At 58.0% G+C, this 25,748-nt stretch overlaps 2 protein-coding genes across 23 annotated transcripts in view; both read left to right on the top strand.

Moving 5' to 3' along the window:
* The window catches only part of SUN1 (Sad1 and UNC84 domain containing 1), a 50,974-nt gene extending 46,771 nt beyond the window's left edge, over nt 1–4,203 (top strand). For all 7 annotated transcript variants that reach the window (XM_087866651.1, XM_087866657.1, XM_087866659.1 and 4 more), the window contains 3 exons: nt 37–204; nt 2,001–2,093; nt 2,448–4,203. In XM_087866651.1, the coding sequence (XP_087722777.1) occupies nt 37–204; nt 2,001–2,093; nt 2,448–2,561 (375 nt within the window). In that variant the 3' untranslated portion in view covers nt 2,562–4,203. The remainder of the gene's footprint in view (nt 1–36; nt 205–2,000; nt 2,094–2,447) is intronic.
* A 1,564-nt stretch (nt 4,204–5,767) lies between these two features.
* Nucleotides 5,768–24,994, top strand: GET4 (guided entry of tail-anchored proteins factor 4). Of its 16 annotated transcripts, none has more exons than XM_045813254.2 (13): nt 6,164–6,470; nt 7,758–8,574; nt 9,175–9,222; nt 9,311–9,376; nt 10,207–10,287; nt 11,051–11,129; nt 11,480–11,561; nt 12,085–12,234; nt 17,873–18,011; nt 19,182–19,322; nt 19,400–19,502; nt 19,657–19,729; nt 24,184–24,994. In XM_045813254.2, the coding sequence occupies exons 3-13, from the start codon at nt 9,188–9,190 to the stop codon at nt 24,267–24,269; spliced, it is 1,035 nt and encodes a 344-aa protein (XP_045669210.1). In that variant the 5' UTR covers nt 6,164–6,470; nt 7,758–8,574; nt 9,175–9,187; the 3' UTR covers nt 24,270–24,994. The 16 variants fall into 16 exon arrangements, with proteins under 16 accessions (XP_087722798.1, XP_045669215.1, XP_045669210.1 ...); XM_045813257.2 differs by having other exon boundaries at nt 7,758–7,924; XM_045813255.2 differs by having other exon boundaries at nt 7,758–7,876; nt 8,380–9,222.
* The last annotated feature ends 754 nt before the right edge of the window (nt 24,995–25,748 follow it).

Here is a 25,748-nt window from a genome sequence, read left to right on the forward strand (position 1 = left end):
GATGTGTTAAGTCGTTGTCTTCTGCCTCTTCCCTAGCCTGACATACATCCAGGTAACTGCTGGGCATTCCGAGGCTCCCAGGGGTACCTGGTGGTGAGGCTGTCCATGAAGATCCGCCCGACCACCTTCACTCTGGAGCACATACCAAAGACGTTGTCGCCCACGGGCAACATCACCAGCGCCCCCAAGGACTTCGCCGTCTATGTGAGTGAGCTGGGTCGCGGTTCTCCTTCGCCTCCTCCTCCCCCGCTGGGACCTGCCCAAAGATGAGCCCATTGGAAGAGGCTGTTTTCTGGTGTTCCTGGCTGTCCTCCTCTCAGCCTTTCGGTGCTCTAAGCAGATCAGACGCCGAGGGCGCCACCCCAGCCCTTTCCTGGGGAGGGCAGCATGTAGGGAGTGTGTTTGCTGCCACCCGGCCTGCGGACCTGGAGACTTCTGTTTCCAGAGCACGTGTGGCTGTCGGGCTGTGAAGGCAGCTGTGACAACTGTTTCCTGCCGAATTAACAGGAAGCTTCCAACACACAGGTTGGAAAAAGAGCATCCAGCGATCCCAGCCCCCAGAGAAGCCATTGTTCACGCTGCGGCATTTTCTGCTCTCTCCTTTCTCCCTGTAAAAAATGCAGTCAAGACAACGCAGCTCATAGGATTTTGTTTCTTGCCTTAAAACAAATTTTCCATAGATATTTTTTGATGGCACTTAATTTTTTTTTTTTTTAAGATTTTAAAAATTTTATTAGCAGAGCGGGGATGAGGGACAGAGGCAGAGGGAGAAGCAGACTCTCTGCTGAGCAGGGAGCCCAACATGGGGTTCGATCGCAGGACCCCAGGATCACGACCTGAGCCGCAGGCAGACCCTTAACTGGCTGAGCCACCCAGGGGCTCCTGATGGCAATTAACTCTTTGCACACATCTTTAAGTAGCATAAAATGCCATCTTGTAGCTAAACCCTGGTGTACCTCTCCAGCTTCCACGCTGGAGGACAGAGGCCACAGCTGCAGCTCTCCCTCACTCCCTTAGAGCAGACGCTCACAGCCCTGTGCGCCACACCGCAGAGGGGGCAGAAGGGGCAGACAGGGTGTGAGCGTCTGCAGGGCCACGGACGCATTGTTGCAGGCGGGCTACCAGCACTGACCTCCCCGTGCCCTCTTGTTGTACCCTCCACTAACTTGACAGGTGAAAGCAGCATATTTCATCTACGTTGCTGGACAGTGCACCCACTTTACTTTTTTTTTTTTTTTTGTAGGTTCATTTTGTTTTTATTCATTTATCTTTTGGGATCTTAGCTTCCTTATGCATACCTGAGCTGCTTTGTACAGAAATACGAGTCATGTGTCACGTACACACGCACTTCCCAGAGTTGGTCTCGGTGCTGCGTTGGGCCATGTGTGCCCATGGCCCACTGTTGCATCCCATACCGAGCAGTCCTTCCCTGTGATGACACACTCCAACAGTCATCTCTGTTTCCTGCTGGTGACTTCCTTCTGGTGGCAAAACACACATCAGAGTTACCCCCTTACCCATCTTAAGCATGCAGTTCCCTGGACAAGGCACATTTGCACAGCTGTCCTTTACAGAACTTGCTCCTCTTCCCAAACGGGGACTCTGTCCCCATTCCATGCCAGCCCCTGGCCCCGCCATCTGCTGTCTGTGCAAGGTGGCCTGGTGTCCTTTTTCCGGGCTCATCAGGTGTGGTTCCACTTTGGAGCATTGAGGGCACCGTGGGCCACGTGGGTAACAGAGTGGTCTGTGCAGTCGGGCGTGCGTTAGCTTGCCAGTTGCAGCGTGGTTTTCCCTATGCGTGTGACAGGAGGAGTAACACCTGCCCCGCAGGGTTGTCATTAACTGTGTGGAGCCCTTAACAAAGTGCCAGGCATTTAACAGGCCTTCTGGAGGAGGCTTTATTAATGCTTTCATCCTCCCAGATGATGTCGAGGGGAAGCAATCCTAATTAATGTTGTGTTCTTTTTCCATTACTTAATGACTGTCTGGTTTGGTTTCAGGGATTAGAAAATGAATACCAAGAGGAAGGACAGCTTCTGGGACAGTTTATGTATGATCAAGAAGGGGAATCACTCCAGATGTTCCACGTCCTGGTAAGGACTTGCACAGCTCCCAGGGACCCGTGGGTTCCTCCTGTCAGGTGGGCAGGACAAAGCTGCCCAGGGGTGCATGTGGGCGTCAAGCCCTGGGAGGAGTGGGATCTGAGCTTCCTAGCTCTTCCCAAACGAGCCTTTGTAGTATCTTGCTCTGCACACAGGCGCCCTGTTACGCTGAAAGTAAATCTGTGCTTCTGAGGAGTTGCATTTTGCCTGAGCTCTGTGTCCTACGATAGACACCGGAGTTCACACTAACAGTTTCCAACGTGGCTGCTTCCTCAGAGTTGGGGAAGTGATTGGGCCTGGGGTGTTACTGTGAATTAAGTGTGACCCCTCCCCTTTTGATTTCAGGAAAGACCTGATGGAACTTTCCAGATAGTGGAGCTTCGGATTCTTTCCAACTGGGGCCATCCTGAGTACACATGTCTCTATCGGTTCAGAGTTCATGGAGAGCCTGTCAAGTAGAGACCCTCCTGTGGTTCTTGTACATTTTGTATATACGGGGACAGCCTCAAACACTGGAACCCTTCCTGAACCAGGGCACCTGGAGCATCGCGAGGACGTCACCCCTAAATAAATGCTGCCGACTGCCAATGGGAGTTGACGCCCGGCTTGCTCTTCTGTCCACAGGAAACACTGCATGTCGAATGCCTGGCTTCCCCGAGATCTGCTGGCCACAGCCCATCTCTGTGGGAACCCACCGGAATGAGTGGTTCACAAAGATGGGTATGTCGTTCTGGGGGGTTGTTTTTGGACATAAAGCTCTTGATCCTTGTATTCTCTCGACATCAGGAACAAAGCAAGTGAAGTTAAAGGTCAGAGTGTTCTTGAAGCTTTGATGTTTAGCCTTTCACTGGCCCTTCTAGAGGACTTTGGGGCAGACCCGTTTCCTCTGTTCCATCCAGCACACGTTTCTTTCAGGGAAAAACGATGTCACCAAATTTCAGAGTTCTGAACTCCTTTCCTTTAGGAGAGGGTTTCTCCTTTATTCAGCACCAGTAGTTAATTTAAGTTCCCAGGTGGGGAAATAACTGTGTTTTTCTCCTTAGTTTGCTCCTGCATCTGAGAAGGACTTTCACAGTCAGGCCTGTGTGTCGTTTCTATTCAGATTCCAGCACGGTTGCTTGGTTTTGTCGTGGGCTTGAAGTGGGCCTGATTTGGAAGGGGGTGGTGGCCTGGATCTCAGCCGAGGCCTGAACGGAGGGCTGGGGTCTCGCCAGGTCTCCGTGCATTGGGGGCCACCCTGGAGTTGGACCTCAGTGTCCGTAGGACCCCAGAAATCCAACCTTGGGGATGTCATCAGGTTTTGTTTTAAATTTTGCTGCAAAGTTCAACACTAATGTGCTCCCAGTCTTTAAGAGTCTTTTTACTCTATTGATGGCTCTCCAAGTCCAGTGTGGCAAATTCACCATTACGTGGTAGGGTTATAATTTTTCTTACGGCGGCACTTTCTTCCTGGTTCTAGTTGGGATTTGCCTCTTACTACGACTGTGGGCCATTCTCAATTCCTAGGAGACTTGTTTTGTTTATAATTAATATTTAATATTTAGACTATTTTACTGAGCAGACTTTATGAGATATTTGCAAGGCACTTAAAGTGTTAACAGATGTTTTAAAAATTATTTAAGTTTTATTGGGTTAAGACCGTTCTTTTGGTGTTCTCATAAACACCGTGTTTTCAGAAACAGAAAGTGATGGTGCTGACTGGGGTTTTACGCGTACTGCACAACTGTCCTCGACTACGTAAAGTAGCATTTTTTTCACTCTTAGAATTGGAACTAAATAATGCCTATGCAGTTAAGTTGGATAAAATGTATACAGATGTTTCAGATATTACAGGATAAATATATAAATCAAAATTTCCTATATAAAACTAAATTTGGGAGTTGGGTGGAAATATTTTGAATATTTATTTTTAAAGATGCAGAATAGGACTTTGTGCACGGTATTTTTGTAAATGCTTTTCAAAATACTTGTCTTTGGTAGTGCTTCTTTTGCTGCCACCAAATTGATAAGATGCTATTGAAACGTTTAAATAAAGAGTTTAAATTTTTAAAAGTGCATGTGATGTTTCCAGTGACGAATAAACGGCCTACTTCTTTCCTCAGTCTGCCTTGTTCCTGCCCTGGGGGTGCGGGGGAGGGACCAGTGCACTTGCATATTCCTGCTGCCTCTGCCCTCTGGGGTTCCCAGTCAGCCGCCTGCTCGACCCCCTCAAAGGCACAGCCAGGTCATCAGGGCGTCCGCTGCTGAAGGCAGGTGTGGGGCACTGCTCATTTTCAAGCCCGCCCCAGGGTCGGTGCGTCGAGTACACATTTCCCGCGTGCCCACTGTGTGGGGGGCACGGACTAAGACCTACTGGTGAGTAGGGACAAAGTGCCTCCCTTCAAGAGCTGCAGCGGGGGCAGCGCACAGGGCGGGAGTCTGGAAGGGGCCCTGGAATGAGGACAGCCCAGGGCCGGCCGTGCTTGTGCCTCCCTGACTCTGGATTTTCAGGGGCAGCCAGCATTCCCACAATGTTTTTATCTTTCTGTGAACCCCTCTGCCCACGAGCAAAAACGCGCTATACATACGTCTGGTCCACCGCCGTTCACACAGATGAAGGTGGACTCAGCTACTGTTTCGTGTCTCCCTTGTCTCGGTTTTGGAACAGATCTGGGAGCTCGCCTGTCCATAAGAAACTTGTGAAAGAACAGCTCTACTGGTGCTTGCATGCATGCACTCCTTAGATTGAACCAGTCCCCAGCGGATGGACGTTTGTGCGATTTTTTCCCTATACAAACAGTTAGTGTGCAAACAAGGAACACTCTGTACTCGATACTCTTGGGAGTCTGAAGAGTTGGCTGACCCCAAAATCCAGTGGGCCTTCAAATGGAAAAACGGCTGAAGTTGTGCTCCCTCCCCAGTCCCTGTCCACTGCTCCCATCCTCGTTGCCCTGCCCAGAACCCATCCAATGTCCCATCCCTGTCCCCATGCCCAAAACCCATCCACTGTCCCCATCCCCGTTGCCCTGCCCAGAACCCATCCACTGTCCCCATCCCTGTCCCGTGCCCAGAACCTGTCCACTGTCCCATCCCCGTCCCCAGAGCCCGTCCACTGTCCCCATCCCTGTCCCCCTGCCCAGAGCCCGTCCACTGTCCCCATCCCTGTCCCCCTGCCCAGAGCCCGTCCCCTGTCCCCATCCCCGTCTCCCCCAGACCTCCAACTCCATGTTAACAGGCGCTTCTGTGTCCAAGCGAGCCGACGACTGCTCCTTCTCGAGCAATGGCATGTCGCCTGGACTTGGGCCTCTCTTGGGTCCCCAAACCCGACCAACACGACCTGGCTTTAGTCACCTTCACCTCCCCGGCGCAGCCCGCGGCATAAAGTATGAAAACACGGCTTTTATTTCAGAACCTTGGCATCCCAAAGACTGCTGAACCGTGGCTGTTAGGCCTCTGGCCACCGGCCCTGGACGCAACCGCGGCGCGCAAGGCTGACCCCCGCGCTCTGCCGTCACGTACCGACGCCATTGTGGCGTCAGCGAGCCCGCCGCGGTCACGTGCGCGCCCGCCGCGGCCCCGCCCCCCGGTCACGTGGCCGCCCAACGCAGGTTCCGCGGTCCCGCCCCGCAGTCACGTGGCCGCCCGCCGGCGCGCCCGCCTCCAGCTGCGCGCGGCTCCTCGCGGGCCACCGTAGAGGGAGTCGGGCGGCCGCCGGGACGGAAGCCGAGAGGCGCTGCCGACCGCGCCTGCGACAGCGTCAGCCCTGCGCGGAGCGCCGGCCCGATGGCGGCGGCGGCTATGGCCGAGCAGGAGAGCGCCCGCAACGGCGCCCGGAACCGCGGCGGTGTCCAGCGCGTGGAGGGCAAGCTGCGCGCTAGCGTCGAGAAGGGCGACTACTACGAGGCGCACCAAATGTACCGGACCCTCTTCTTCAGGTAGCCGCGGCGCCGCGGCCGCCGCCTTCCAGGGCTTTCCGCCGAGCCCGGCGTCCCGCCCCCGGCCGCCTCCCATTGGCCGCGCCACGCCGCCCCGTGTTCCCGTTGGCCCGCGCTGCTGCCTGTCGCCGCGGCGGTCGGAGCTGGCGGGCGGCCGGGAGGTGGAGGGCGCCGGGCCCGGCCCCTGCCCCTGCCCCAGCCCCTGCTGAAGCCGGGCGTCTCCTCCCCGACCTCCCCCTGCCCGACCCTCTCCCCCGTCCCCGGGCCCCGACCCGGCGTCGCCTATCCGCGATCTCGCCAGGACCGAGCCCCGGGGTCTGCGGCCCCTGGCGGTCCGGTCGTGCGGTGAAACGTGCTCCTGTCCCGCGGCCCTCGCGCCCCGCGCCGGAGCAGCAGTGTCTGTGAGCCCGGCGCCACGCCTGCACCCGCGCGGCCGAGGGCCTCCGGCGGCGCGGCGAGTCCCGGGGGCTGGGGGCATGGGGAGGACTGGAGGAACGCGGGGGGCCCGGCGGCGCGGCGAGTCCCGAGGGCTGGGGGCGTAGGGGGGACTGGAGGAACGCGGGGCACCCGGCGGCGCGGCGAGTCCCGGGGGCGGGGGGGGGGTGCTGGAGGAACGCTGGGGGCCCCGCGTTTGGGGGGACGCGGGAGGGCTCCGGGGCCGCGCGGGGCTCATTGCGCGTGTGTGTGGGGGTACTACAGCGGGCGCACTGAAATCAAAGGTGCTTTCTTCGTGCGGCTCTGTCGCGTCGGCAGGTGTGTGGCCTGCGGGATCCCCTCATGGGCTGCGTGGTCACGGGAGCTGTGTTGTGACACGCTGCTGCTGTGATCTGAGTCGTCGCGTGTGTAGGGCGCTCGGTCATCCTGGACGGTCCAGGCGGAGCAGTGGTGGTGGTGGGGTTCGCTGGGAGGGGATAGGCCTGAACGACAGGTGTAGGGGTTTAGACCCGTCCGTGGAGGGCCTTTTCTGCCCGAACTGTTGCGGTAGGGTATTGAAAGGCCGTTGGGGCGGCCCTTTTCACCGTTCAGGCCTAGACTTTGATGTTGTCCATAAGTGACAAGATGGGTCAGTGTCTCCGCGGACTCTGAGGTCTTGTCCCGGCCCCGCGGGCTCCGGGGCTCCGAGGAAGCCCGGGTAGGAGTGAGCACAGCTGGGCGTAGGCCTTCACCTGGCAGCTTCACCAGCCAGCAGTCCACGTGAGGGGAGCTTTCCCAGCACTCCAGATTGGCCCGGTTGCTTGCTGTTCTCGGGATTACTATGTAGATATTTTCCCCCGCTGATTAATCAGCAAAACTGGATCTTCCCAAAAATAAACAATGTTTCTTGTTTTGAGACAGTTTTGCCCTGTGGGATGAGCTGTGAAGAGGCAAGTCTCTCTGCTCAGGGTGTGTTTGGGGGTGGTGATGGAAAGTAGGCTCTCCACTGCCGCAGCCTTGATTGGGCTTCGAATTTCACCTATGCTCTGTGACCTGGGACCAGCCTTGGCTTCCTCGTGGGGCATCTGGGGTGCACCTGCCACCCCTTGGGAGTTGGGAAAAGTGAATCATCTGCCGTTGGCCCCACTATGGTGGCATTCGTGGCCATCCATAGGCCTGGCTGAACTAGCCTGAAGTTGTCCCTGGCTCCCAGGGGAGTCTGTCCCTGCAGACCTGTGATTTCAGCCCCTTTAAGACCCTCCTGGGTGTGCGGCTCCTGGACAAGTCTGATTCCCTGAGTTATACTAGGTTCTTGGTCTTTCTGTAGGTGAATCTGTATATCTGCACCACAGTGTTGGCATGGGGGTGCAGGTTGATGAGCTTTGGCACATGTGTTTCCGTGAGACTACCGCCAGCCAGGATACGGAGAACGTCCATCACGCAGAGGTTCTTTCTCTGTTCTCAGAATCCGTCCCTCACAACCCTTGCCCCTAGGTAGTCACTGCTCTCTGCTGCCCCGTGGGTTGATTTGCATTTTCTAGAATGTTTTGTAAGTGGAATCATATCCTCTTTTTGTACATTTTGAGTTTACCCAGCATGATTAATTGGAGATTTGCCCACGTGTGAAGCATTAGTTCATTTCTGTTGCTGAATGGTGTTCTGTGGTCTGGATGGACCACAGCTTGTTACCCACTCACCTGTTGGATACATTCACCAAATTGCTTTTTTTTTTTTAACATTCTGTTTATTTGAGAGAGCGCATGCGCGTGCGTGAGAGAGACAGCATGAGCAAGGGAAGGAGTAGAGGGGGAGGAAGAAGCAGACTCCCTGCTAAGCAGGGGGTTCGATCCCCGGACCTTGAGATCATTGACCTGAGCTGAAGACAGACGCTTAACCCACTAAGCCACCCAGGCATCTCCAAATTGCACTGTTTTAATTGTGTTTGGCAGCAGTTGAAGGAGAAGGGGGCACGGAATTGGGCAGTCCGGTGGGTTGAACTTGGTGCACGAGCCTCAGGTGCGGGCAGTAGTTGAAGCCCGGTGGCCCAGCTGAGGCTCTGGCCCACATCAGTGGTGCTGGTGCTGGCGGGTGGCCCCCTAGCATCTTCAGACCTCTCCAGGACGAGGACGGAGTCCGTTCTCCAGGTCTGTTGGGTTACTGGCGCTCCGTCATCCTCCACCCTCTTTCTGGCTTTTGTGGCTGTTTTGTGGGGTGGCCAGAGGGCCCCTTGGCCCAGTGTCATCACCATCACCTCCCGGGGGGGGGGGCCCTCTGCAGCCAGCCTGCCTCCCCCGAGGGGCCTTCCTGAGATTTGTGTGGTTTTGCCTCTTAAATGAAGAAAATTTTTTAAAAGAAAAACTTAGAGGGGCGCCTGGGTGGCTCAGTCAGTGAAGCGTCTGCTTTTGGCTCAGGTCCTGATCCTGGGGTCCTGGGATCGAGCCCCGTGGGGAGTCTGCTTCTCCCTCTCCCCCCCTCCAGTCAGTTGTTGGCTGGCAGATGATAGCAGCATGTGCCCACCAGGTGTGCCGACCAGGTACACTTTCCAGAGGCGTGTGCATGTGTGGGTACAGACATCAGGGCTGTGTGGATGGTGCCGGGCTGGAGGGTTCTTGCTCCATCTGCTCTCAGCGCCCCCAAGCCTTGGGCCCAGACACTAAATCCCTTCCCATTCCCTGAGTTCTGCAGAAAGAAGCGAGTTGCCTTTCACTGTTTTGTTTGTTCTGGCTTTCCTTGATCGGCAACAGGTGATTGACCTGGATGGGACGAGCGCTGCGCGTGGCGCACCGCCCCAGGTAAGGGAGGCCCCGCGGGCACCTGAGAGCAGGCCCTGTTACCCCAGGGATTTGCTGTCGCCTGCTTCTTAGCATCTTCTTTCACCAGGTGTTCGGAGAGGTGGTCTCTTGCTCTGCACCAGACGGAGGAGTCGAGAGTTCTGTCACGTCTTGTGTAAGCAGTAGCACGCTCTCAAGATCGTCATTTAGGACAAGTGCCTGTCCACGAAAATGGCAGCGTGAGGTGGCGTGCCTCCGAATACTTGTCTTTCCAGAACAGCCCGTGGCTGTGCTGGCCCCAGGTCATGTGCAGGGCGGCTCCTGGCAGGACCAGACTGGGATGAGCTGGGTTGGCGTGGGAGTAGGCCTTGTGCTTGCGTGTGCGAAGGGGGAGGTAGAGGCACAGGGATGGCTCTCGAAAGTGCTGTTGCGGGAAACTGCCGGCCATCCTGGTAACCTGCTGACCTGCGGGCTGGCGGTGGTTTTCTTTTTTCTTTCTCGGGGTGCAGGTTCCTCTCGCCAGCCCCAGCCCCCACCGAGCAGATGGGGTCTTCTGTTGGGGCTGTGTCTGGGCCAGCTGGGTTCCCCGTGTGTGACTGTGTGTTCTCGGGGGGGGGGGGCTTTTTGAAGAAAAGAGCTTTTCTGTGGTTAATTGAACAGCCAGGTGCTCGCATTCGCACCTGACCCGTTGGTCCAGGTGAGCTGCAGACAGGCTCCCAGGCGCGGGTTTGGTGTTGGCCCGGCTTGGCAGCACCCGGGTGCTGCGGCTTGAGTGTCTTCCTGTAATTTGTCGTGTCTTGACGGAGGCACAGACTTGGTCGGTGGGATTTCTTTCCTGATGATCGTGGAGTTCAATTCCAGCCAGCGACCCGAGCGTCGGCACCACCTGCGTTTAGCTCCGTGTGCTGGGGAAGCCGCTTCGGGCCGGTGGCTTTCTCTCGGGTGTGCTGCGCTTGGCGGAACTGGTCTGTGGCAGACGGACCGTCATCCGTTGTTTGTGTTCAGTTACTTGCTGGGCTCTCACTGCTCTATGTTTCTGTCTGCGGTGGAGGAAACTGAGAAGTGTGCTCAAGGTGGGAAAGTGAGGTAGGACAGAGGGGGTAACAGGAGAGCACGGGGAGGGGGTGGGGACCGCAGAGACGGTGCAGTCATCACAGTGGGTGAGTCTCCATCCTGGAGCTCCCGCCGTCCCGGCCCCTGAGCGCAGCCTTGACCCCTGGTTCTGCAGTGGACCCCAGTGTGCCACTCCGTCCCTCACGCAGCTCCTACCACCGAGGCAGGGCCTCTGCTTCAAGGTGGAAGTCACCCAGCCTTTCTCTGGGTCCTTCTGCTGAAACCCTTGAGCCGCCTAGGCCTGTTTGGGCACAGACAGTGTCCCCTGCCAGCGATGCTGTCAGATGGGGGGCACAGGTCTGCTGGTCCCCTGAGTCCGAGTGCTGACAGCAGGTGCTCCGTCCACACCGGGGGGACCTGGGCCACGGAGCACCCCGCGTGGCACCTGGACGCGTTTAGGGGCGGGTGAGGTGATGGGCTTCAGGGAGCAGAACACAGCTCCGCTCCATCTTCGGTAGGAGGCCTGTGTGCCTGTGACCGGGTGAGGTGATGGGCTTCAGGGAGCAGAACACAGCTCCGCTCCATCTTTGGTAGGAGGCCTGTGTGCCTGTGAGCGTGGGTGCGGGGGATTGTTTGCTTTGTGAAGCTTTCCTGTTGACTTGGAACGTTTTATCTTCAGCATTTATCTCCAAACTGTAGCCACTGGGCTGGGGGAGCGAAATTAAGAGGGGGTGTCTGCGGTGGAGCGTGTGCCACTGGACCTAACCGGGGCTCTGCTCTCTCCCCTGTCTTGCAGATACATGTCGCAGAGCAAGCACACGGAGGCGCGGGAGCTCATGTGCTCAGGGGCACTGCTGTTCTTCAGCCACGGCCAAGTACGCGGCGGGCCTGTCCCTTCTCTGCTCGGGGCCTGCGGGTCGGAAAAGGACCGTCCAGGGAGAGGCCTGGTGGAGGACTGCGCACTGTTGTTGGCACTGACCGCAGCTGGGCAGGCGTCCTCGTGGCACAGGGTGCTGTCTGAGGGTGCTGGGGGCTGCACGGGCAGCCGGGGTCTCAGTCCTTCGGCCGCACTGCCCATCGAGCTCTGCTCAGAGTAGTCTCCGTAGCTTCGGTGCGCGGTGTGTTTCTAGCTGGAGACCAGAGCAGCCGTCCAGCTTTGCCGTGGCTTCTGAGAACGAGCCAGAGCTCTGTTTTGGTGATTCTTACGCACTTCCATGTTTTGTAGCAAAACAGTGCTGCGGACTTGTCCATGTTGGTCTTAGAGTCGCTGGAGAAGGCAGAAGTCGAGGTGGCCGATGAGCTGCTGGGTAAGGCTCTCTCACAATGCATGAGGTACCTTCATACGTGGGGTAGCGACACCCCTACGCACACTACGCACACTCTGGTTTGTCCGAGAACTGCTTGCCAGCCTGTCCGATGCGGTAAATGTGCAGTGGGGAAAGTCATCCTTAGGAGCTGCCCTGCTGGGAGGATGGAGGAGGGGCCTGGTCCCCTGGTCCCGGCCTCTGCACCCGGCGTGTTACCTCCCTGCCCGCCCAGGCCTTGCTCCCCTGTGGGCCAGCTCCCTGCTAGAGCCCCCCCCGGCTCCCCGACACAGGCTAAGCCATGAGGCCACAAAAGTGTGTGTGGCTGCTGGCTCTGCAGCTGAGAGGCCGAGGGGGGTCTCGGGGCCTGGAGGGGAATGCACGTCCAAGGGGACACCCCAGCACAGCCAGTCCCAGGTTTGGAAGTGAAGTAGTTCCTGTTTCGTGAACTTCTAGGAGATGCAGCGTGCAGAGCGCGGGGCAGTAGCGTGTTTCTTCGGGTGAGAGTGTGTTTGTGTTGTTTTAGAAAATCTGGCCAAACTGTTCAGTTTGATGGACCCAAATTCTCCAGAGCGAGTGGCTTTTGTGTCTCGAGCCCTGAAGTGGTCCAGTGGAGGATCTGGGAAACTGGGCCACCCCCGGCTCCACCAGCTGCTGGCCCTCACGCTGTGGAAAGGTAGGCCCGGCACACCTGTGCACAGAGCACCTCTCGGGCACGGGCAGTCGCGGGAGCAGCTGTCCCTTTTGATGCCCCACGTGGCTCTTATTTGTGTTAGCCGTTTAATCAGGTGGGCTCATGGGCCACAGGAAACAAGGAGGGAGATCTTGCTCTCCGCTGGCCTGGCCCTTCCTGTCCATGGGCCTCGGCTGTATCCCCACCAGCCTCCTTTCTGGGACATCCTCCCCAGCCTGGCCCTCTGATGGCGCCCTGCTCTGTGTTTTCTTCACATTTATCTTGCTTCCGAGTAAGCATTTGGGGGACTGTTAAGTCCACAAGGGGGGGCTTCTGGCAGTTTCCGGGTGTGGTTCCCGTCCTGAGCTCAGGCACAGGGGAAGGCGTGTGGTTGGGTGCTGTGCCCCGCACTTGTGCAGGAGAATTCAAAGAGCTGTGTCCTGTTGTGGTGAGCACCTTGCAGGCAGCTCGCTCACAGTGCGTCAGCCTTCCTGGCCTGCTCGCTGGGCAGGGGGCGGGCGAAGGGAGGGTGATGGTGGGAGGTGCGTTGGTGGGAGCAGAGGGGCAGCCTTCCTCACTTGAAGGTGACCTTCCACCGGGAATGTCTGTGACAGCAAGCTCGTCCTGGAAACGGCCTGCTTCCGGCAAGCGGCACAGTGGTCGGACAGGTCTGCCTCCCCCACAGCCGGCGGGCCCAGGGCACGTGCCGGCTGTGTTTCTCGTACAGCAGTGTGCCTGTGCTGGGTGCTCCCACGAACCTTGTTCGTGCTGGGAAGCCGGCCGTGCGAGCATCTGCAGGCAGTGGTGCTCACTCCGCTGGGTCTCCCCTCCCGCTGTGACCCATGAGGCGGGGGGTTTCTCGACCCCTGTGTGCTGGCACGCCAGCCCTACCCTCACCCCAGAGGGACATGAAGAGAAAACAGTCAGGTGTCAGTTCAAAGGCCGGACGGTTAAGGAATCCGTCCTTGGAGGGTGCGGCTGAATCCTTTCCACGTCCCTCCCCAGGAAGCACGTGGGGTCTGAGAAAGCACCTGGTATCTCGAGGCCGAGGCGGTGCTGGGCTCCCTCCTCTCCTGGCGCACGTTCCCCGTGGGCGCCTTGCTCCTCCAGACTCGGCCGTGGCCCGCTGCTGGCGGCGGGTTCCTCCAGCCCTGGGCCACCCTGGCCTTCCCAGCTAGCACGGTCCCCATGTATTTTCTGTCTGTCCTGCCCACAGGACACTGACCTCGGTGAGAGGCTGTCTCTGCTCACCAGCCTGGCGGGGCCGGGGGACTCCCGCTCCGTCTTCCAGGGGCGTCTTCCAGGAGCACCTGCGGCAAACCTCTCTCGCCAGCGAGCGTTGCTTTGGCACCCCTTTTGCCCAGTCTGTATTTAGTGGGGCTGTGGGGAGATGCCAGGCAGACAGTGGGGCGCGGCCCGGCGTCTGTGGCTGAGGAGCAGGACTTAGGCTTCAGGAGTCCCTCAGAGCCCGCGCGGGCGAAGGGCCGGCTGTAAGGCAATTACGCGCAGTGCTTGAGGCACAAACCCCAAGTGAGATGCCACGTCCTGTCCTGCCCCACGGCGCCCACGGCTCGTGTCCGCAGGCTGTGGTGCGTGGGGCCATCCCCGGCTCGCCTCCCCTTGGCATGATCGCCGTGTGTGGTGGTGCGGTATGCAGGCGTCCCTCAGGTCGTGGTGCGTCTTCGACAGTCAGGGTTTGAGGCGGCCCTGCCTCGAGCTGGCATGTTGGCGCCATGTTTCCAACAGCACTCGCTCACTTGTGTCCCCGTGTCACCATCGGTCGTTCTAGCAGCAATGCAGGCTGTTTCATTAGGATCTGTGACCGTGGTCTTTGACGTGGTCCTGGTTCTGGGGAGCCAGGAACTGCGCTCATGGAAGGGGGTGAATTTCATTGATAAATGTGTGTACCCACTGCTCCGCCACCAGCCGGACCCACGTCTCGCACCTCAGGCCTCCCTGTTCCCTGAGGCCCCGCAGTGTTGAAATGGGGCCGGTTCGTGATCCTACAGTGGCCTGTCCGTGTCCCAGTGAAAGGAGGAGTCCCACGTCTCGTTTTAAATAACAAACTACAGAGGGTTAAGCTCTGTGAGGAAGGCTTGTCCAGGGGTGAGACAGCCCGAAAGCCAGGCCTCCTGCACCGAACAGCCAAGTAGTAAATGCAAAGGAAAACTTCTTGAAGGAATTAAAAGTGCTAATCCAGTGAACACATGAATGATAAGAAAGTGAAACGGCCTTATTGCTGCTATGGAGACAGTTTTAGTGGTCTGGATGAAAGATCAAACTAGCCGCAACATTCCCTTTAAGCCAAAGCCTGATCCAGAGCAAGGCCCTAACTCTCCTCAATGCCATGAAGGCTGAGAGAGGTGAGCAAACTGCAGAATACCAGTTTGAAGCTAGCAGACGCTGGTTCATGAGGTTTAAGGAAAGAAGCCTTCTCCATAATATAAAAGTACAGATGAACACGTGGTAAATGCTGATAGAGAAACAGCAGCAAATTATCCAGAAGATCGAGCTGATATCATCACTGAAGCGGCTGAAAATGAACAGATTTTCAGGGAACGTGAAACAGCTTGATGGAGTCTAGGACGTTCAGGACTTCCGTACCTAGAAAGAAGTCAACGCCTGGCTTCAAAGCTTCAAAGACAAGCTGACTCTCTTGTCAGGGACTAATAGAGCTGGTAACGTGAAGTTGAAGCCAGTGCTCACTACCATTCTGAAAATCTTAGGGCCCTTATGAATTTTGCTAAATCCACTCTGCCTGTCCCGTATACACGCAACGACAAAGGCTGGATGACAGTGTTTCTATTATCAAGATGGTTTACTGAACATTTTAAGCCCACCGTCGAGACCCACTGCTCAGAAAAAAGATTCCTTTCAAAATAGGACTGCTTGCCGACAATGTACCCAGTCACCCAAAAGCTCTGATGCAGATGGGCAGCAAGATAAATGTTGTTTTCATGCCTGACACATCCATTCTGCAGCCCACAGATCAAGGAGTCATTTCAACCTTCAAGTCTTTTTTTTTTTTTTTTTTTAAGATTTTATTTATTTATTTGACAGAGAGAGAGAGACAGCCAGCGAGAGAGGGAACACAAGCAGGGGGAGTGGGAGAGGAAGAAGCAGGCTCATAGCGGAGGAGCCTGATGTGGGGCTCGATCCCATAACGCCGGGATCACACCCTGAGCCGAAGGCAGATGCTTAACCGCTGTGCCACCCAGGCACCCCTCAACCTTCAAGTCTTATTATTTAACAAATACATTGCATAAGGCTATCGCTGCCATAGATAGTGATTCCTCTGATGGTTCCGGGAAAAGTCCACTGAAAACTTTCCAGAAAGGATTCATCATTCTAGATGCCACTAAGAACACCCATGAGTCATAGGAAGAGGTCAAAATATCAGTAGTGACAGGAGTTTGATAGACGTTGATTCCAACCCTCATGGACAACTTTGAGGGGTTCAAGACCCCATGCAGGAAGTCGCTGCAGATGCGATGGGAACGGCAAGAGAACTAGAGTCAGAAGTGGAGCCTGAACGTGGGGCTGAACTGCTGCCATCTCACACTTTATAAGACAAGGATCTGTGTCTTATGGAGGAGCGAAGAAAGTGGTTTCTTGAGATGGGATCCACTCCTGGTGAAGATGCTGTGACGACTGTTGAAGGGACCACTAAGGATTCACGGGATCACATAACAGAGCTGATAAAGCAGCAGCACGTTGGAGAGAACGGACTCCCAGTCCGAAAGAAGTTCTCCTGTGGGTAAAATGCTATCCAACAGCATCACACACGACAGAGAAATCCCTCGTGAAGAATCCATCAGTGCAGCCAACGGCATTGCTGTCTTATTGTGAGAACACGGCACGGCCACCCCAACCTTCAGCAGCCACCACCCTGATCAGTCAGCAGCCGTTGACGTCGAGGCAGAACTGTCCACCAGCAGAAAAGACCGTAACTCCCTGAAGGCTGAGATGCTGGTGTGCGTTTCCAGCCGTGAAGCATTTCTTACTCGAGGCACGCCCCTGGTTTTTAGACCGCGCCATTGCACTTCACGGACCAGCACGGGGTCAGCACAGCTCTGACGTGCATGGGGAAACCAGGGAGCTGGATTTGCTTTGCTGCAGAACTTGCTGGTTGGTGGTCCGGAGCCAAGGCCACAGGGTGCCCGAGCTGCTCCTGGGCGGGCTCCAGTCCAGTTCTTGGAGGGAGCCTTGTGCCGGGACGGAGCATGGAGTTTTGCCTAATTTCTCCTCTCATAGGATGCTGTTGTTCTAAGGGGTCTGAGGGAGAGAGGAGAGACAGCACGGGTACACAGAGAAATGCTGACTCAGAATTATTCTGTGTTTCTGAAGGCGGCATGCTGGGCCCTGAGAGCTGGTGCCCAGGGCAGGGGGGCGGCCGGGTCCCAGCCGGAACAGGTGTTCCCAGTAGAGGAAGCTGAGGCACGGGGCCGAGCCCTGGCAAAGTGTGAGAACCAGGTGCCTTGTGAGCAGGACAGGGCGTGATCCTGTTTGCTCCGGGAGATGGGTCAGGGTGTGGGGAGGTGGTCTGAGCAGTGGCCTGACCTAGACTGGGTCTCTGCCTCGGCACAGCTGCCACCGTGGGCGTCCTGGGCTCTGTCGGATGCCGAGCACACCCCCTTCGCCGTGGCGGCCAGGAACGGAGGGGTGGGGTATTGAGCCCTCAGTGCGGAGTGAGCAGCCGCGGGGAGGGTAGGGGTTGGGGGGGTAGAAGTGGATTTTCAAGGGATGAGTGGGGACAGCAGCTTTACAGCCTGAGTCATTTACTGATATTGAGAAGATTGGGATTTTGGTCATTTTTTTTTAAAAAAACAGACATGCTTACAAATAGCTGAGTGTTGGAACAGACATGCCCTGTGGTGCCGTTAGCCCTGAAGCTTCGTGCATGGCTGAGAGCTGTAGCCACAGGGAACAGGGCCCTGAGAGGAGCATGCCCTGAGTCACCTGTTGGGGCATGGTTTCCACTTCGGGGCCTGAGATTCCACGTTTCTGACCAGCTCCCAGGTGACCCCATATGGAAGGGGGCCGCCTGGTCTCCTCTGCGGACACCGTGGGGGTGAGCTGTGTCCCCACTGCATGAAGGACCCGGCCATCATCACGGGGACTTTCATCCAGAAAAGCTTCTCCGCCTGCCTGATGGGGCTGTGCCCTGTGTCGGGCGGACAGACCGTAGACACGGTGATTGAAACAGAGAACGGGGTGGGGCGGGTGGGCTGGGAGCACAGTGTGGGCCTGTCGGGAGGACCGGGGCTGCGAGGCTCTCGGGGGACATCCCCGTGGCCTGGGGGCAGGCGGCCTGGCCTGGGCCTGGCTGCCACTCTGAGATTCAGGGCGTTGGCGTGTTGCAGTTAGTGGGGCTGGCATCTCATGTCATCAGAAGCGCGTAGAACTGCCGCCGTGAGAGCCCGAGGGTTCCCTGTTGGCCGTTGCTCGTGGGTCAGCCCACGTCCGCGCGGCCGCGGGGACCCCGAGCCGCTTGCGCAGGGCAGTGCGGCCGAAGCCTGCCGCCTCCCGCCACGTGCGTGCGACGCGGCGGACTTGACCCGTGTGAGGTGGCAGAGCCCGCGTGCACGGCAGGTCCGGCGGCTGACGCGTGCACGCCCCCCGTGTCCCCTTGCCTTTGTAGAGCAGAACTACTGCGAGTCGCGGTACCACTTCCTGCACTCCGCGGACGGCGAGGGCTGCGCGCACATGCTGGTGGAGTACTCGACCTCCAGGGGCTTCCGCAGCGAGGTGGACATGTTCGTGGCCCAGGCTGTGCTCCAGTAGGTACCCACGCTCGCTCGGCCCCCTCTGCGCGCGGCTGTGCGTGTCCGTCCCTCGTCCCTGCCGCTGTCGCCCCGTGACCTGGCCGCTGACCCCTCGAGGCGGCCCCGGAGGCGAGCGTCCGCTCGGAGTCCGTGTTCTGCTGTGACTCCCCGGTGTGTGTGTTTTCTTACGTCACCTCTTTGAGGTTTTGGCGTTTTTAGTGTCAGGCCGCTATTTTTTGTAGGGTACGAGGCGTCTCAGCATGGGGAGCACGCGTGCTTTTGAGGCTTTCCCAGGGCTGCTCCTGCCTTCCTGCACGTCTCGTGCTTTGGAAGGTTCCCCGTGAGGGGGCTGGTGCCCCGGCCCGAGTCTGTCCCTGCTCCCACAGGCCTCCTCGCTGCCCCCCCCCCCCAGTCCTGGGTGGTGCTGGCGCTCACAGCTCGGGAAGGGGACGCGGCGCCGCCCGCCTGAGCTCCAGACGCCTCTCGAGCGTGCTCCTCCCGCAGAAGTGCTGGGATTTGGTGCCCGGGCGTGGGGTTAGGAAAGGTCTCACGGATTTGAAGGGGTTGGAGTCACGGGACGTTTGCTGTGTGCACGACAGCATCTCCGCTTCCACGCTCTGCTCCACAGCGACGCGTGGCCGGCGTCTGTCCCTCAGACACGGAGACGTTTCTTAGACCCCAGAGCTCCCTGCCCCGGGCCGTGGGTGTATAGTGCACAGCGTCCCTGGGCCGGCCGGGATCGTGTGGAACCACCAGACGCCTTCTCGTCAGCCCCTCTGTCGCTTCACGAGGTGGAGCCCCTGCAGCAGATGGTCCGGCTGTGGACGCGTCACCCTGGGGCCGAGAACGGAGCCTGTCCGCCCGCCCGGCATGGCACCCGGAGCCTGTGGCCTCGATCCCACAGGCCCCCGGGCTGACTGCTGGTGCTGGCAGGGGCCCAACGGGTGCAGACAGTCCCGAGAACGCCCTCCGTGTCCGAGCTGCACCGACTGTGGCCGCGGTCCCCTCCCCGAGCTTCGTCTCCGCGTCTGTAAACTGCGGCGGTCAGGCGGTGCCCTGCTCGCGGGGCGGCTTGTCTGAGCACAGAGCCTGGCCAGCGCCGGCTTTCTGTGCCGTGCTCCCCCCAGCACCCGTGCACAGGCCGCTCGTCCTCCGCCAATAGCCCGCTTACCGGATGTTTTCCAGGTTCCTCTGTTTAAAAAACAAGAGCAGCGCGTCGGTGGTGTTCACGACGTACACGCAGAAACACCCGTCCATCGAGAACGGCCCTCCGTTCGTGCAGCCTCTGCTCAACTTCATCTGGTTCCTGCTGCTGGCCGTGGACGGGTGAGTGTCACGCGGGTGTTCGGGGTGCGGCCTGCGCTTTTCTTGGTCAGCCCTCTTGGATTTTCACATGGAAACAGTCGTGCCCCGCTCTGCTCCTGTTTCAGAGGCAAACTGACCGTGTTCACGGTGCTGTGTGAGCAGTACCAGCCGTCCCTGCGGCGGGACCCGATGTACAATGAGGTGAGCGGCGTGGGGGCGGCCGCCGGACAGCGAGAGCAGTCCTCCGCCCCGGGCGGCCCTCGGGAGTGGGACGGGGCCCTGAGAGGAGGTGCGGGAGGTCTTGTGCACGGGGCGTGTTCCGGCTCCACGGTGACCCCGTGCCCTCCTCTTCCAGTACCTCGACAGGATAGGACAGCTCTTCTTCGGCGTGCCGCCCAAGCAGACGTCGTCCTACGGGGGCTTGCTAGGTAAGGCCGGAGCGGGGGCGCCTGCAGGGAGGGAGCAGAGCGGGCATGGCCACGTCCACCCTGGCCTGAGCCCCGGGCCCTGCCGGGCGTGGTTGTGGCGCTCTGTCGGCCCCGTGTCGCTGGCTGCCCTCGAGGTCCATCTTCAGCAGATTCCCAGACACAGCTGAGGGGGTCCTGTTGGCCCTAGTGCTCCCTCTCCTTTGGCCACAGAATCAAGGCGGATTTCTTTTTTTTTTCTTCTGGTAAAATACACATATCCCAAAATTTGCTGTTTAACCGTTTCTAAGCGTCCAGTTCAGGGGCACCGAGCACAACCACAGGGCTGTGCAGCCGTTCTCCCGTCCGGCTCTAGAACGTTCCATCCCCCACGCAGAGACCCTGTCCCCATGACGCACGGACCCCCACCCGCTCTCCCGGCCCCGCCGTCTACTCTGCGTGTCTGAGTCTGACGATTCCGGGACCTCGTGTGAGTGGGGTCCCTGTGCGTGTCCTTCTGTGTCTGGCTGGTGTCCCTCCACCTCCCGTCCTCGGGGCTTATCCCCATGGGGCAGGGGTCCGGTTCCTTCCTTTAGAAGGCCGGTCATACTCCATGGTGTGGACGGACCGCCCTGTGTTACCCATCCCTCTGTGGTGGACCCCGTAATGCCGCCGTGAATGTGGGGGCACGTGCGTCTGTTTGAGCTCCCACATCCAGTGCTTTGGGTAATGCACCCTGAGGTCAGATTGCTGGGTCACATTGAAATTCGGTTTAACTTTGGGGATGCTGCCAGACTGTTGTTCACAGCAGTGGCCCCGTTTCCCATCCCGCCAGCTGCACACAGGGCTCCCGTTTCTCTGCGTCCTTGCCCACGTTGGCTGTTGTCTGTTGTGTGTGACTCAGTCATGGGTGTGAGGGTCTTGCTGTGGTTCTGACCCGTCGCCCTGACGACTAGTGAGACTGGTGACGCTCAGCCTCGTTCTTGTGCTTAGTGGCCGCCCTGTCCGTCCAAGTCATGTGCCTGTTTTTGAATCAGGTTGGTGATTTCTCTATACTGGATACTGATCCCTTGTCAGATATAAAATTCCCAAATATTTGCTCCCATTTTGTGGACTGCCTCTTTTTTTTTTTTTTTTAAGACTTTATTTTTAAACAGCAGTTTCAGTGGGGCTGAGAGTGGTACAGCTGGCTGGGCATCTGACTCTTGGCTTCAGCTCAGGTCATGATCTGAGGGTCGTGACGTTGAACCCCACGGTGGGCCCCACGCTCAGCATGGAGTCCGCTCGGGGTTCTCCCTCTTCCTCTGCCCCTCCCCCGGTCACGTGCACTCTCTCTAAAATAAATAAAATTTTTAAAAAAGCTAAACGAAAGCAGCTTTAGCTTCACAGTGAGATAAAGAGGAGGGCGTGGAGATGTTCCATTGCCCTCCGTGCCCCGCACAGCTGTTACCGGCGCCCCCGTCAGAGTGGTTGGTGACTTGTCGGAATTGAGGAACCTACAGGGACACGGCGCGTCACCAGGGGTTCATGGTTTATGTTGGGTTACTTCTGATGCCGGACGTTTATAGGTGTAGACGCACGTGTCCCCCAGTAGAGAATCCTACAGTGGTTCTTGCCCTGAAAATCCTGCCCGCCCCTCCCCACACTCCACTGCCTTTTCTCTCTCTGGGTACTGCCTTCTCATGCACAGAATTTTAAGTTTTCAGGAAGTCCGGTTTATCTGGGTGTCCTCCATTGCTCACGCCTTTGGTCCCATCCATAATGTCCTCGTCCAGCCCAGTGCTGTGAAGCTTTTGCCCCATGTTTTCTAAGAGGTTTACGGTTCCTGGGTTTACATTGACGTCCTTGATCCATTTAGAGGGTTTTTGTACCTTGTGTGAGGTAGGGGTCCAGCATCCTTGTGTTCGTGGATGTCCAGCGTCCTGGCATCGTTTGCTGAAGAGATTGGCCTCCCCCCCCGCAGTGGTCTTGACACCCTTGTCTGAGATGGCTTGACCCCTGTGCACGTGGGCTTCTTTCTGGGCTCTCTGTTCTGCGGGCCTCTGTGTCTGTCACCCGTGCCACGCTGCTGTGATGACTCTAGTAAGTTTTGAAATCAGGAAACGTGAGCCCTCCGGTTTTGTTGTTTTTCAAGATCGTTTTGGCTGTTTGGTCCATTGCAATTCCATTTAAATTTTAGGATGAGTTTTCTTTTCTTGCAAACAAGCCATTGGGATTTTGACAGGGACTGCATTGAATCTGCAGGTGGCACTGGGTGGCATTGGTCTTTGCAGCGTGTGAAGTCCTCCAATCCACACACGGGAAGTGCTTCCATTTATTTATGACTTTAATCTCTTTCTGGGGCGGTCTCTGGTTTTCAGTCGTGAGTCCCTCGTCTCCTTGGTTAAGGTCAGTGCCTAAGTATTTTATTCTTTCTGTGCTGTTGTAAATGGGATGTTTTCATAATGTCTTTTTCAGATCGTTCATTGTTGGTGTAAAGAAACGCAGCTGATTTTCACGTGCTGACTTTGTATCCCTTACGTGCTGGACCCACTTACTCTGACCACTCTTTTGTGGAGTCTTTAGAGTCCTCTGCACATAAGACCACGTCGTAGGCAAACAGATCCTTTCCCCTGTAGATGCCTCTTCCTTCGTTCTCGTGCCCGGCTGCTCCGGCCGGAGTTTCCAGGACTGTGTGGAGCGGAGGTGGTGAGGGCAGGCGCCCTCCCTTGTCTCTGCTCCTTGAGGAAGCGCTCAGGCCGTCCCCGTCGAGGATCACGTTTGCCGTGGGGGTTTCGAGGTTACCGTGTGGAGACGGTTCCTCCCGTTCCTGGTTTGTCGAGTGCCTTTATGAGCGTGTCGGATGAGTCAGGTGCTGTTCCTGCATCAGTTGAGACCGACGATCGTGTGGGCGTCCCCTCGTTCTGCGGACGTGGTGCGTCACACTGGCGGGTTTTCACGGGGAGTCCCCCGTGCGGCCCACGGAAAAGCTGCTATCTTCTTGTGCTGCCGCGGCCTGTCTTCCAGTGGCCTGTGGAGGGTGTTGGCCTCCGTGTTCACAAGGGACACTGGTCTGTGATTTTCTCGGAGTATCTCTGGGGTTCTGGCTGTATCGGATGAGTCAGGAAGCGCTCCCTCCCCCGCAATTGTTCTGGAAAAGCTTGAGAAGGACGGGTGTTGGTTATTGAGTGTTGAGCAGAATTCCCCAGTAAAGCCGTCAGGGCCAGGGCTGTTCTTTGCTGGGAATTTCTATGACCTATTCGGTGTCTTTCTTGTTATTGGTCTGTTCAGATTGTGCCTTTCTTCATGCTTTTGTCTTGGGGGGTGTTGGAGGCCAGGCCTCTGGTCCTCATCTGCCTGGCCGGGCAACATGGTGCGGCCCTCCCCCCAGCAGGGCAGGCAGCGACCAGTTTGGTCCTTCTGAACGTGGCTTTTCTGAGCCTGAATGTGGTGTTACCTTTGAGTAGATCTTGTTTCACGGAGTTTAGTTCACCCACACGCCCCTGCACCTGTCTGTGCGGCCGGGCAGCATTGAGGCTCCCTTCCTCAGGTTCCTTCCGGAGCTGAGGCGGCCCCAGGTGACAAAGCTCGGTGACGCTGCTCCTGCCCTGCTCCCCGAATCCAGCTGGCTCCCTCCTCGTGGGCATGCAGGGTTGGCCTGGGTGGGCGTTTGCATCCTTTGAGCCAGACTGCGCTCGTGGGAAGTTCTTTTGTCTGAGATGATTTTGAAAGTTGTTACATGCAATTGGACTTCCTACTTGTAAACTGTCTGGATTTGTCCATGGAAGGTGCTCCTGCCACGTACGGGCCTGAGTGAGGCTGCGCGTGTCTGAAGCCGAGGTTGTGTGTGGGCAGCTCTCGGGCTGGGCGTCCCGCCCTCACTCCTCGCCACAGGTGTCCTGACGCTTGGTGTGTGTTCATTTCCCACCAGAACTTTGGACTCACCCCTCCGGTGCCCGGGATGCCGGCGGCATGTTCGTGGGACCTGATTTCGTGTGCCCGAGTCTGTCCAGACAGCACTGTGCACGTTTCTGGGTTTTTTTTCCTGGTGGTTTGGCTTCAGGGGACTTTCTGATCTCCTGAGTTTGTATTGAAGTGTTGTTCTTTGAATAAAAAGTAGATGAGGGAAGTATTGGTGGTGGCAGCCCCCTGGGTGATGGTGGCCACCGTTTGTGCACGTAAACGCATCCTGACCGCTCTGTGAACAGGGTAAGGGTGCACACGTGTGATGCACACGCGTGTCTGCTCGACGGTGACCTCCCTGTGACGTGGTTCTGATGACGGTCGTCCAGGGCTGTCAGGCTGCCGTGCTGTGTCCCCGGATGGGCACGCGTGGTCTTTCCCCAGCCGTCAGGTCCTTTCCAGAGACTCGTGGGGAGCCCCCGCTCGTCCCGTCCGAGCCTGGGGACACGGCGCCGTGGAAGGTGGGGTTCCCCGGGCCGGGGGCACCGACCGCGTGCCGCCGCCGGGCCCCTGACGGCACCTGCATTTGCTTCCAGGGAATCTTCTGAGCAGCCTCATGGGCGCCTCGGAGCAGGAGGGCGAGGACAGTCAGGATGACAGCAGCCCCATCGAGCTCGACTGAGCCCGCCCGCCCGGCCTGCATGAAGACGCCCGAGCCCGGGCCCTCACACCCGGGGCCCCGTGGCGAGGCGGGGGCGGCCGCGTCGGGTCTGCGCGCCGGCCCGGGGCTGTGTGGCCTGCGGCGGCTGTGCTGGCCGGGCCGCGCCCGCACCTTCAGACTGACCCACAATAAAGCACAGGCCTTGCCGCGCTTCCACCCTTTCCCTGTCCTTTGTGTCTGGTTTGCTTTGGGAGGCGACCTGGCGTCTGGCGCAGGCCCGACCCCGTCGCAGACGGTGTGGGGGGTGGCCGCCGTCCAGCTGGCCCCACGCGACGTCCTGCGGTGGCCCGGCCGGCATCTGGGCGGCTGGTCTGGGCTGCACCGAGGCCGCAGCCGTTCGGGATGCGTCTCACAAAGGGACCAGGAGGCCTCTCCACGGTCTGTGACACAGTATTTATGTTCACTGGGTGATCGAGTCCTTCGACCTGGCGTCGTAGGTTGTAACCAATAACCAGTCCCGGAGCGAGCGGATCCGCCCTTTCTCACTGACGCGATGCCAGATGTTCCCGGAGCAATGACAAGAGGGGAGACACTTTATTTTTTCACAGTTAAAATAAGAGTTGAAGATTAACACACAGTGGTCATGCATGGGAAGGACTGAGATACACGCTTTCAATGACTGTAAGATGGAATTTAAAGGAAGGTTTGTGTTACCTGTTGAGCTGAAATAAATCCTTTATACTGGGCTTCGCAGCGCTCGTCCTTTCTGAGTGAGCTCCTGGGGCTGGCGGGCGGGGAGCGGGTGCCGAGGCCAGCAGTGGCCAGGTCTGTCCACTCTGCCTGCCGCGGGCCTGCGGACGGCCACGAGCGGCCAGTGTCGGGAGGGTCTGTGACTCGCGTGTAAGTACGTGGTAGCGGTTTCTTTAAATGAGAGAAACCAAACCCTGTGGCGTCCTGCCTTGTCACGGGTTCTGCGCATAGGCCGCGGGGTGGGGGAAGGAGAGCGCTGAGCCCCCCACAAACTGCCCGCTGGTGCTCTCTGTGCAGGGTGGTTGTGGAGGGAGTCCTCGCAAGGGGCAGGCCCTGGGGTGCAGGCCCCAAGCCCGCGATGGACCCCCGGCTTGTGCCATGGTGCTCGTTCTGAAACCAGCGCGGTCAGCAGGAAGGACGTCGGAGCAGAACACAGGTTTTTATGTGGAATTTTGCCCTGAACTAAGGCGAACACAGACTACACACCCGTGCACACCTGGTGTTCCCCTGTGCTCCCCTCGTGGTGGTGGCGTCTGTCTCCACCCTCAGCACATGGAGACCTCCCTCCGGGGGGGAGGGGGATAACTTTGGGGCCGTGCACCGGACCCCGCTTTCCCTGTGAGCACTGCCATGTTTTTCGTGCAGTTGTGAATGGCGCTTTTTCTGGGAACACGGCATCCCGTTTGTAGCTGTGCGGGCCGCGGCTTCCCCACGTCCCCACTGTGTGGCACGAGGGAGGCGGACGCCGGC

This window comes from Ursus americanus, chromosome 2 (genome assembly GCF_024610735.1).
Source record: "Ursus americanus isolate L20-20 chromosome 2, mUrsAme1.1.p, whole genome shotgun sequence".
Taxonomy (NCBI): domain Eukaryota; kingdom Metazoa; phylum Chordata; class Mammalia; order Carnivora; family Ursidae; genus Ursus; species Ursus americanus.

Coding starts and splice junctions, on each gene's coding strand:
- GET4 (XM_045813250.2), top strand. CDS start 10,040: ATGATCGTGGAGTTCAATTCCAGCCAGCGACCCGAGCGTCGGCACCAC. Junction 18,012..19,181: donor GTGGCCCAGGCTGTGCTCCA/GTAGGTACCCAC, acceptor GATGTTTTCCAG/GTTCCTCTGTTTAAAAAACA. Junction 19,730..24,183: donor GTCCTACGGGGGCTTGCTAG/GTAAGGCCGGAG, acceptor ATTTGCTTCCAG/GGAATCTTCTGAGCAGCCTC.